Source organism: Galleria mellonella, unplaced genomic scaffold, assembly GCF_026898425.1.
Source record: "Galleria mellonella isolate WM207_F2 unplaced genomic scaffold, CSIRO_AGI_GalMel_v1 utg28, whole genome shotgun sequence".
Lineage (NCBI taxonomy): Eukaryota > Metazoa > Arthropoda > Insecta > Lepidoptera > Pyralidae > Galleria > Galleria mellonella.
The window spans coordinates 4,837,213-4,848,665 of NW_026442064.1; the positions used below are offsets into that span (position 1 = coordinate 4,837,213).

An 11,453-nucleotide genomic window follows, 5' to 3' on the forward strand; every position below is an offset into this window, starting at 1 on the left:
TAATCATTATTTTAGTGGTTTTTTTAAAAAAGATTATGTGTATAATAATAAGGAGTAGAATAAAAATAATACCTATGCTGTAAACCAGGTGATGAGTAAAGGCGCTTTTTAGGATCAGGTAGCAAAACACGCGCCGTATCGAAAAATCCAAAATACGTCGCGCGACAGATGACGCTTTGCCTTCCGTCTACAATATCTTCATAAGACAATCGATCAAGCCATTAAACTCTTTCGCCCTAATTCCTAAAAACTATTACCGTTTACATATCTATTTTAACTATTACACTGTTTTGTCTCTTTCTTTCAAATGTATTATTAAACATAAAGGAGAAGGACAAAAGAATTCAATAGCTAAAATAGGTGTACGAGAGATTTGATGTTTTTATAAATAAGGGATTTTACACTCGCCTCTACCGACGTCCGCAACTGAAATAGAAAAAAGTATCAATGGCAGGTAATAAGGTCCTTGAGTAGACGTCAAAAATGTATTTTCAATCTTAATACAATGTAAGGAAGGTAAAAATCAGAACAGAGAGAAGCAATGATGGTATTTTTAAGATACTCCTGTTGTTTATTATAACCTAGTAACCTGTCACGTTGGGTTGCATAAATCTCATGGAATTTTACACCAAAACAATTTTTAATATAACGTGCAAATAGCGATCGCATGCAAAATTTAATGCCACTTTTCGTTGTAATTTTATAACTCAACAACGGGCTCACCTATCCAAACCAAATGTATTCGGTTCAATTAACGGTGAAATTAACGGTTCTCACAAATTAAACAGTTGCTACAATATACCTACAGAATAAAGGAGCCAAATATCGACATCTGCACCATACAATACATACCCACCCGTCCACCCACGCATATACGAGTACGTATGAAACCATATGTTTCAAACCATACAAAGCAACTAAACTAGAATAAAAATAGTAAATTATAAATAGTTTAATTCATTTCCACACATTACAGAAGATTAAAGTTTCTGTACCCTACGCTGCTACCTTAATTTAATGATGCTATGGCAGCCTGTTAATTAATGTAATTAGCGTATTAAGATCATTTTCCAAAGTGGGAAGCTTCGCTTGCATCTGGAGTGAGAACCAAACAAATCTAAGATGGGAACGGCCCACCCGATTTCATCCTCATAAATACATTATTATTGCACTGTTTTGTCACTTTCTTTCAAATAAAAAATTTTGCACAAAAGAGACAAAAGAATTCAATAGCTATTATTTAAGAGATGTTTGACGTTTTTATAAATAAGGTGTCTCTACCGACGTCTGCAGCTGATCTGAAATAGAAAGGTGTCAATAACAATGTCTTTAGAGAAACGTAGGCCCTTGAATGGACGTCAAAATTGTATTTTCAAATTTAATGCAATGTACGGAAGGTAAATGTTGCAATAGACAAAAGCTATGGCGGTATTTTTAAGATACTCCTGTCGTTTATTGTAGCCTAGTAAACTGTCACGTTGAATTGCATAAATCTCATGGGATTTTACACCAAAACAAGTTATACAATTTGTATAATGTTTGTAAAAAAAACATGTATGTCCTATGTATGTCCTATTTATGTCTGTCCATAGTGATTGCATGCAAATATTTAAGAGATCTAAGCTATAAATGTAATGTAAAAAAAAGTTATAATTAAGTTATATTTATTAATCACCATAGAAAATAGTGACAAATTTCTGTAGAATTTATGTACAAAAATCTACCTATTAAAATATTAATACGCTGAGAGAAAGTTACAATGTAAAGTCTTCTGTTCTGCCGTTTACGGCAGCTATTTTGTGATAAAATGCTCTGGAGAAAAAAAAATCACACTTTAATTAATAAAATGAGAAGTACAGACTGGTTCAATAAAACATTGATAATATAATACAAAGAATCAATTAGACCAACCAAAAAATCTACGGTGATTGATAAATACATCTTATAAATTTATTAAGTTAGATTTATTGCGGGGTTTTAGATGAGAGCTCACATATTTTATTGTATTATTGTTTTAAATTGTACTAATATTATGTGAAAGATTGTAAAGATGTTTGTGCGTTTGTCACACTTAAACGGCCAAACAAATTTTTGTGAAGTTACACAGATAGACGGATATGTTATATTTTAAATATATACGACGATGTTGATGCACTTTATGTACACTTAATAAGTAAGAAGGTAACTTAGTATCAAATATTGGCATCTTTAAGATTATTTTATGTAAAAGTACATATAGCTTTGCCTATCTCTTGCGGAATGATCCTGTGGTAAACACCAGACAATTCTGAGGTGGGCACGACCCACCTGGCCCCCTTAAATACGCCCAAGATACCAAACCATACAAATATTGCAAACTACAAGAAAGTACGTACTAATCTTTGGGTACTTACCTACGTACTTAATAATATTGTTATTTACTGAACCAGTCCAAGAAAATGAAACCACAAATTTATAAAAATGTATTAAATAATTATGAAACAACAAAAAAAGACTCTATAGTGCACCTTCTTAAAAGTTATACACAGTACTCACAAGTATAAAAAAAAATGTAGGCACGGGAAGGCCCCTCGGTACACAAGTAGGTCTTAACTCGGGCAAAATAGGTTACTATCACTAGAGTATATCCATAGGACTTAATCACTGGTTACGAGATTTTTTGTTGCCATAACGTCAAGCCACAGTAGACTAAGGAAAACAAATTTAAAATTACAAATCTACTCATTCCTTTACTATGAAATTCCTGAATGCGGTATCCTACAGCAGTTTCTTTATTTCATCATATAAAACCAGTACAAAAGCACCGCCCGTGCCTCTCAGAACATTCGACAAGGCGCCCTTGAAAAAAGCGCCGATTCCTTCAGTGCGAAGGATGGTCGCCCAACAGTGTAGCGTATTCTTGTAGACACGTTCATTAACGGGCCGTCCCGATTGCATCATCATACGCCTTCGCACAGTATCCAGTGGATATGACGTGATTCCCGCCAACGTTGTCACAGTCTAGATTAAGAGAAAAAATATCAACAGACTTAATAATAAAAAATAAAAAGTTTATTTCATTGCATATTACAAAAGTTAAAAAAATTTGTAGACTACGTTATTGACTTAATTTAATGCAGCTGCCATAGCCTGTTAATTAATGCCATGGGCGTATTAAGATAACTTTCCAGAACGAGAACCTTCGCTCACATCTGGGGTGAGCACCAGCCAACTCTGCGGTATCGGGGGGGAGAAGAGATTCTTAGTAATGGAGATTAGTAGCTCCATTGCTAGCAATATACCCTGTCATGTTGACCTCCTCGTGGCTCCCGCTGGAAACCGATTTATTGATAGATTCGTCAAGGTGGGCTAACTGACTTACTTCATTCTCTCCTATCATCTCCTTCACTGGTGCCCCGCCTGTGTATACCGATAGTGCAGGCAGGGTTACAATTCCATTAACATCCATAAAAAAAATCTGGGGTATCGGCCCACCTGATCCCATCCTTCTAAATACAATTGTGATTAATGTAACAATACCTAATATCCAACCTTCGTAGTTCTGATGTGGGATGGAAAAAATATAAAACTACACTTTTCATTCATTAACCACCTGAGACCGCAAACTTCTCATCCTCTCCTCATTCATGTGATAGTACCCTAGTATCCAACCTTCGTAGTTCATACTTAACCAACTATCCAAGCAAGATTATAAAATATAGAAAAGAGCAATTATAAAATCAATTTTTCTACTGTAAATACAACGACCCCGTGCTAACACAGATAAATGAAGTTTTTAAACATAAGTTTGTACAGAATATTATATTATATCTGCAATATTACTAAGAACTATAATAAAAATAATACCTGTGCAATAAGCCAGGTAATCAGTAAAGGCGTGTTTTTAGGATCAGGTAGCATGTCACGTGCCGTATCGAAAAAACCAAAGTACGTCGCGCGATAAATGATGATGCCTTGCACAGAAACTATAAACCCTCGGTAGAGACCGATTGGGCCGTCCATCTTCAATGTCTTAACTAAACAATCAATCAAGCCATTAAACTCTTTATCTTTGCCTTTACCGACATCCGCAGCTAATCTGAAATAGAAAAGAATGTCAATAACAATGTCATTAGAGAAAACTCTCGAAGAAAGTTCCGACTTTTGTAAAAACTGCTTGCCTGCTTCTATAGCTAACTAGTGTTTCTGCCGTAAAGCAGTTATGCTTGCATGACTGTTTCGGTTTGAAGGGTGAGATATGGTAGTAAAATTACATGGTTTATAGGGCATACTATCGTAGTAATCAGGAATGGCAACGCATAAGGGATACAATGAGCATCATAGTGTATTTTGTTGACCATGGTGCCGTTAGCTTGTTATTAAAAATATCATAAAAAAAAACTAATATGTAACTAATCAATGGTTTCAATTCTTGGATAGAACATTTTCAAAATTCTAATCTGAGGTATTCGCTTATATTATACTTGAGTACCAATCCAATGACGCCAATATCAAATCGCTTCAAACTCGCATTTGTATACTTAATTCCTGTTATGAGTATATAACCTGATTGTCATTTGCTTTGGTCAGAGACCTTTGTTATAAACAAGGAAGGCAACTTAGGAAACTTCACCATGTAAGATATTAATTACCTTGTTCGTGCATAGTCTAATGGATACACGAAACAAAGCGAAGTCGCTCCAGCCGCTCCTCCCGAAGCCAGGTTACCGGCGAAGTACCTCCAAAATTGGGTGTTTTTATCGATCCCCTCAAGAAATATGCCCTTGTAAACATCTTTAAAGGCGAAGTTGAGCGCCTGTGTCGGGAAGTATCTGATAACGTTTGCCAAATTCCCTCGCCAGAACGACGTTATGCCTTGTTCCTTAGGTATCCGAATGAAAGCGTCGATAATACCTGTAGAATATAAAAAACTTGCTAAAACCCGCCTGTTTGCTTATGTAAATATATGAATTCCATATTAATTATTATAAATATTATATTTGCCATCTATGTATCATATATCATAAAGTCCACTCAGTACAATACTTTTAAGCATCACGTAGTATTGCCGTACCAAGCAACTCATTTATATTATTATAAAAATAAAATTTATTTAAATTGGGACGTTATTAATTATTACGTACTGACAAAGCGGCAATGCAATCCCAAAATCCAATAATTTTGTAAATTTTTTTTTTTTAAATTTTTGTAATATCCAGGTATAACATATTCAACTCTAACTTTTCACATTCACTTAAAACTCAACTAACTCAAGACAAGAACAATTAGAAAATGGCTTGTTCATTCCCTTCAAATTAGCTTCGAACTTATATTGTATAGGTACATGCCCTACTTTACTATCTCATTCTAACGTGTACATATATTACTTTATAATGAAACCGACCTTTATACCGTTTGTCAGCTGCAATTTGTTTGGACACGTGTTGAACTTGTAAAATTAGTTTAACTCTTTCTATAGGAGCCACAGCTGTTTTGGAAACTGCCGCCGATATTCCGCCAGCGATGAAATCCTTCATGAACGCTCCAGAATCATGCGCTTTGTCTTCTTTTCCTTTTTTTTTATCCTTGTCAGACATTTTGATTTATACTAGCCCTTGAGGATGATCTTATGGAATCATAATTCTGGAGAAAACAAACGTAATGATTTTCGTCTATGTATAATGTTTTATTGTTACAATAATTACCTTTTGTAACTACGAAGGTATTGGGGGAAGGGACTGTTAGTAATGTGGACTACCAGTCCCATTGCTAGCAGGTCGGCCTCCACGTGATCATCCCTGGAAACCATCATGCTGAATTCCAGATGTTTTCATCACGATGGGCTATCTGACCTGCTTTTTCGATGTCACTTAAAATTCTTTACTGGTTTTCCACCAGTGTATAGCACAGGCGAGACTACCACTCTATTATCATATATTATTACTACTAAAGCATTTGTTTAAAATAAGCACTTACCGAACATCTATCCAAGGCAATAGATCTTTTCCGTGATAGGGAACAGCATCTTATACACTAATGTATTTTTCCAGTAAAAATTTACAATAATGTCACTCTTATTAACAAAAATACCGTAAGTATTCCGCAATATTTTCTACGTATCACTTTGACTTTTGGCAGATATTACAAAAGACGTACGTTTCAAAGGTATTTGAATTTAGAAGAAATTAAGAAGTATGTATAACGCCGATGTCGTTTACATTGTAACAATAACGACTCTGTTGATTAAAAATAATTGTTTTGTTGGAAATGTAAGAATGTAAATGTTCTTAAAAAAACCTGTCAAGTGCGAGTTGAACTCATACGCCGAGGGTTGCGTAAATATGACAAAATGCATTATTATAAATCTCATACGAAATAAACACCTAATAGTAGGTAATTATTACAATCTATAATTTAAAATAAAATGAAATTTATTATAAATATTACATATTAATTTCTTATTTCGACCCATAATTGCGGTTAAATCAAATCAAATTAAATTAAACCTCTCATAACAATGTTATAGGTCCATAACATTGTTATAAATGGATTTTGATAATTTCTCAAAAGTATTGGTAGTTATAAACATCGTTTTAATTTTCCTGTATTATTCACATATACTATTAAAAACTGTAATAACATGTACCACCTCTTCGATACTAAAATTCAGTCATTGAATTCTCCAGTGTAGTACTGAGAGGATTCAGAAATAGGCAAAACCATAATGGACTCAAACAATCGCCCTGGAATATTGCCCTCTAAATCTCAATCCGGTCAGCAACATCCATCAATTGCTCGCTAAATAGTAAGGAGTCCGCAGACCCATATATGCCTCCAAGAACACTCGAACCGTATCATTTATCTTATATATTTCGAATATACTCCAGAACCATGAATAGGGTACGGAGTTGAACGTCTTTTTTATAATCTAAAAACCCCATTGTTACCAGAGGGAGACTTCAAAAGTTGTTTGCTTGGGTACCTCTGTCTTGAAGCAGTTGTTTTCATGGCTATATTTCGGTTTAAAGGATGGGATATGGCCAGTGAATTTACAGGGTACAGAGGAATAACTCTTGAGTCCTTAGGAATGGCAACGCATGGGAGGTATAATAGGCGAAATAGTATATTCTGTTATGTTCATAATACTGCTCATGTCTATAGGCGACGGTTACCACTTTCCATCAGGTGGGTCGTCAGCTTGTTTGCCATTCTAAGTTGCATAAAAAAAATACCCTTTCAGGTCGACACACCCCACATGGTTCCCCCTGGAAATTATCGTGGTTAATTAATTCTTGTCGAATATATCACGATGGGCCAACTGATCTGCTTTCATCCTCACCAAGCAACTCCCACTTGTGTCTCCCGAGGTATCGGGGTCAACCTGTAGCGTAGGCAGAGATACCATTCCATATTTACCTATTAAAAAAAGCAGTAAATACTTACTGTACTTAGTACTTAGATAGGGCGACAAGAATACAACATTTTGTTCCCTTATGAAATTTGTAAAACTATAAGTTTGTATACATGACATGAATAATTTAAAAGGTTATTCATAAAATATTTATGAAAATAAAACATAACAGTTTTAGTTATAGATGGTTTAATTGAGAAAGAAAAAAAAAAACCTAACACAAATGTGTTCATAGGTAGGTAACAATTCGTGTAATGATCTATTTATTACTAATACAAAAACAATATGATGTTAAATCAAAAGCGAGTTTAATATTAATATTAAATGCAATAATACTATAGACAGCAAATAAATCAGTGTAATAACATTTCTCCACTACTAATACATTCCTTCTTCCCAATTTAAAAATACCTCTTGCTTAATACCGTACCGTTGTTCTTCGATTGTTACTTCTTTATATAATTTTAATAAGACATTAAAATAGGGCACGGGCGCTCTTGTAATTAACAATAGTACGGCACGATATTACATGATTTTATCGTCACGATATAATAGGAGAACAAAATGTACATTGCAAATTGTATGGGAATAGTTTTATTTTACTTAACCTTGCCTTTTGATTACTACACTACTACGCCTGCATCTATCGACTCCCTGCAATTTATTTGAGGTCGTCACTCCATCTATTTCGTTAAATTGTAAAGACCATTGCTATCAATTAATAGAGGTAGTCCACACTTGTGACAACTTCAAACATAAAACTCCTGTTTGTAACGTTACAATTTTTTTTTTTTTTTAGCATGAAACTTATTACATATGATCATTGCTTTAACTAGACAATTGTAATAAAATAAAAATACAAAATTAAACAGAACTACGCGACTTTGCAAATTTTCTTATATTTAATAATTTATGACGATAAACGAGAACTGAACTGAGATTAGGAAATAGTAAGAGCTTGTTACATCAAACAGGATAAGGTATTTAAATAACAATTAATAATAATACTAAAAGACGTCTAAATATTTTCAATATCGATTACCATACCATACCAACCATTTTGATATATAGATAAATTATAGAGTTACTAATAAATTATAGTTGTGTGCTATTGGATACAAATAAAGTAATAGAAATATTAAACCTATTAGGTGTAAAACCATTCTGTTACCAGCTAATAGAGCTTCACTCTTGGTAATTTGATGGTTATCTCAGTGAAAGGACAGTTAGATAAAACAAAATATTGACTGTAATTTTATCATTATAGGTACGTACTTGTATCTAGAAACTAACTTCTATATTAAGTTATAATTGCATAGTAATATTATATTGAATTTTCATAATTTATTTCCTTACACATATAGGTTAGAACTACTTACTACTATTTCTTTTTGTTGTACACGAATATGTGAGAATTTTTTAAACTGTCAACAAAATTAAGCATTAAATTTGCAAGGAGAGTATTACATATGCAATATTAATGCACAATATAAATATACATATACATATATATATACGTTTCGAACGTATTTTCTTACATAACAAAATTTTGAATCACTGAATATTATCCAATAAATATCACCTGTGGTCAAGCATCTATTTCAATTATCAATTTCTTTGCCAACTACAACAACACTATCTAATATATGCTTATATACTTTTTAAGGCTTCAGCGTTGATCGTAAACAAATTTTCTTCTCAAAACATTTTATTAGAATATAAAAAAAAAAAAACAATACATTCTGCAGAGTCTAACTAAACTAAACTAAACCAACCCAGAATTAGTTTTATTATTACCCTCCCGCGCGAGGCGCATATTTTTGACTTTTACCAATATGTGCAATGTTTCTGTTTTTCTATATTTTACCATATTAGGTAGTTTATAAGAGTAATTGTTACTAACATCCTATGGACAATTATACTGTCTAAAAATACTATTAATGTATAGTATAAGTATGTTGGTTCTAGTATTGATATTCTAAAGGTAGCAAGAAAGGATATCATGCATATTAAAAGGCTAAAAAATTTAAGCGTGAAATTTTCGTGGCTTATTATTATTATTTTACATAATTAGAACATTATTTCAACATAGAGTCAAAATAACAATTGATGTCATAATTGCGTGCAGATAAGAAATTATTATTTGCATCTAATCTTTTATTATTCATATGACAATTTGAACAAAACATCGAAATAAATTTGTTATAAGCTCACTACTATAGAATAGTAGGTATGTGAAATAATATCTAATGTAAAATCGTAATAATAGAAAACGACAAACATTCTTAAGTAAGGTGACGTTTAAATATAGACAAATAACTTTAGAAACGACAAAATCCAATTGATCTATATATTGTTATATCTAAATAACAAGGCGTCTATAACTTTATCTCGAGTAGGCAACATAAGGAATTATAATCCTAATGTAATTGTTGATCACAACTGTACTATCGACTATCTCCGTTGACGCCTCACACATTAACAGTGAATGACGTGAATTGTAACAAACATAAAAATAATAACTAAAATGTAGAATATAATTTAACATCTTATAAAATTACAAATATTACTGCATCCGCAAAATGCTGTTTTAAAAGTACCCCACACCAATTTTTTAACATATTTTTATTTAATTTTTAATACGTAGATTTAAATCTCATTACATAATTGTAATGGCCGTGTGATCCCGGCATAGAATAGGCCATCTCCTCTCGTGGGTGTCGTAAGAGGTGACTAAGGGAGGACGGGGGATGGGCAGCAGCGTCCCTCTTAAAACATCTCCAGTCTAATTGCGGTTGCCAATCCGACTGTTAAGCATGGCAACTACTGGAACCCCCCCCCACTAAGGGGGAGACTTGTGGACAAGGCTGACATGATGATGATGATGATGACATAATTGTTAATTATAATAATTATACACATTTGTTTATAATTATAATAATTATAAACAAATGTGCATTGAGAAATGAGTCGCACCAATATGCCTCAACGCTTACCTAATGCGTTTTTTTTTTTTTATTTGTTTATACACAATTCTATTACACACATATGTATATACATCATAGTTAATTCCAATGTAATATAGTTATTTATAGCATACACAAATTTTTCTTACCTAAAATAGAAATCAATTTATACACTCACCTACATTTAAAGGGAAAGGTGTACATAGATAAATTATTATCTACTAATAATTTCATTGAAATATCTAGCCCACAAATACCCAACATTTTATGGACTACTGCCTCATTTAGAGGAATAATATAAGATTACTTGCTGACTCAGTAAACGTTGTTTTACTGTATACATTATTTCTAAAACTTTACATGAAAATATATCGTACTACAATTATCATATTCAATTGTCATCTTGCGGCATATAGAAATCACGATTTAACAGCAGGGGTTAATCGTAAAAGCGTGAAAATTTGTATATTCAATGCTAAATCATAATAAAATAAAAAAAATTGACAAAAAATTAAAAAAAAACATATTTAGGGGTGGGTGGTTCACCCCTATCATTGAGGGGTACGAAAAATAGATGTTGGCCTATTCTCAGTACGCACACGATCTCAGTCTCGATATGCACACCAAATTTCATAAAAATCGGTAAAGCCGTTTCGGAGGAGTTTGGTAACAAACACCGCGACACGAGAATTTTATATATTAGATGTTCTAAAATTACCGATTTCAATTGTGGCAAAACCAGTTCATTTGATTTAAAAACTAAACCACTAAACCGAATTTGATAAAATTCTATGGGACAATCTGCAAATATATCCTTTTAGACAAATGAATTATCCAAATCGGTTTATAACTGACAAAGTTATGAGATAACGCTGCTGCACATAAGCCTTTCCCTACTGAAAGGCTTTGCCAATAGTTGCCATGCTGATTATGTGACGCTGAGTGGTCGATTGGCCACCGCCTGTTAGGCTTTGATGCTCTTTTAAGAGGGACGCTGCTACTCATCCCTCGAACGTTATGTTCCCTTAGTCGCCTCTTATTACACCCACGGGAGAGGAAGAGAAAATTGAACACTGGAAATCTGGAATTCCATGACG

General features: G+C 33.2%; 1 protein-coding gene across 1 annotated transcript; it reads right to left on the bottom strand.

The window, feature by feature from the left end:
* Positions 1-2,449: 2,449 nt before the first annotated feature.
* Positions 2,450-6,131, bottom strand: LOC113519781 (ADP,ATP carrier protein-like). The gene is made up of 5 exons (XM_026904987.3): positions 5,956-6,131; positions 5,384-5,622; positions 4,632-4,893; positions 3,847-4,078; positions 2,450-3,000 (listed from the first exon to the last, which is right to left on the bottom strand). The coding sequence occupies exons 2-5, from the start codon at positions 5,574-5,576 to the stop codon at positions 2,758-2,760; spliced, it is 930 nt and encodes a 309-aa protein (XP_026760788.1). The 5' UTR covers positions 5,577-5,622; positions 5,956-6,131; the 3' UTR covers positions 2,450-2,757.
* Between the last annotated feature and the right edge of the window lie 5,322 nt (positions 6,132-11,453).

Excerpts from the sequence above, each read along its gene's own strand:
- LOC113519781 (XM_026904987.3), bottom strand. The coding sequence starts at position 5,576 with ATGTCTGACAAGGATAAAAAAAAAGGAAAAGAAGACAAAGCGCATGAT. Across the intron at positions 4,079-4,631 it reads TTAGACTATGCACGAACAAG|ATTAGCTGCGGATGTCGGTA; the intron begins GTAATTAATATC and ends TTTCTATTTCAG. Across the intron at positions 3,001-3,846 it reads TTACCTGGCTTATTGCACAG|ACTGTGACAACGTTGGCGGG; the intron begins GTATTATTTTTA and ends CTCTTAATCTAG.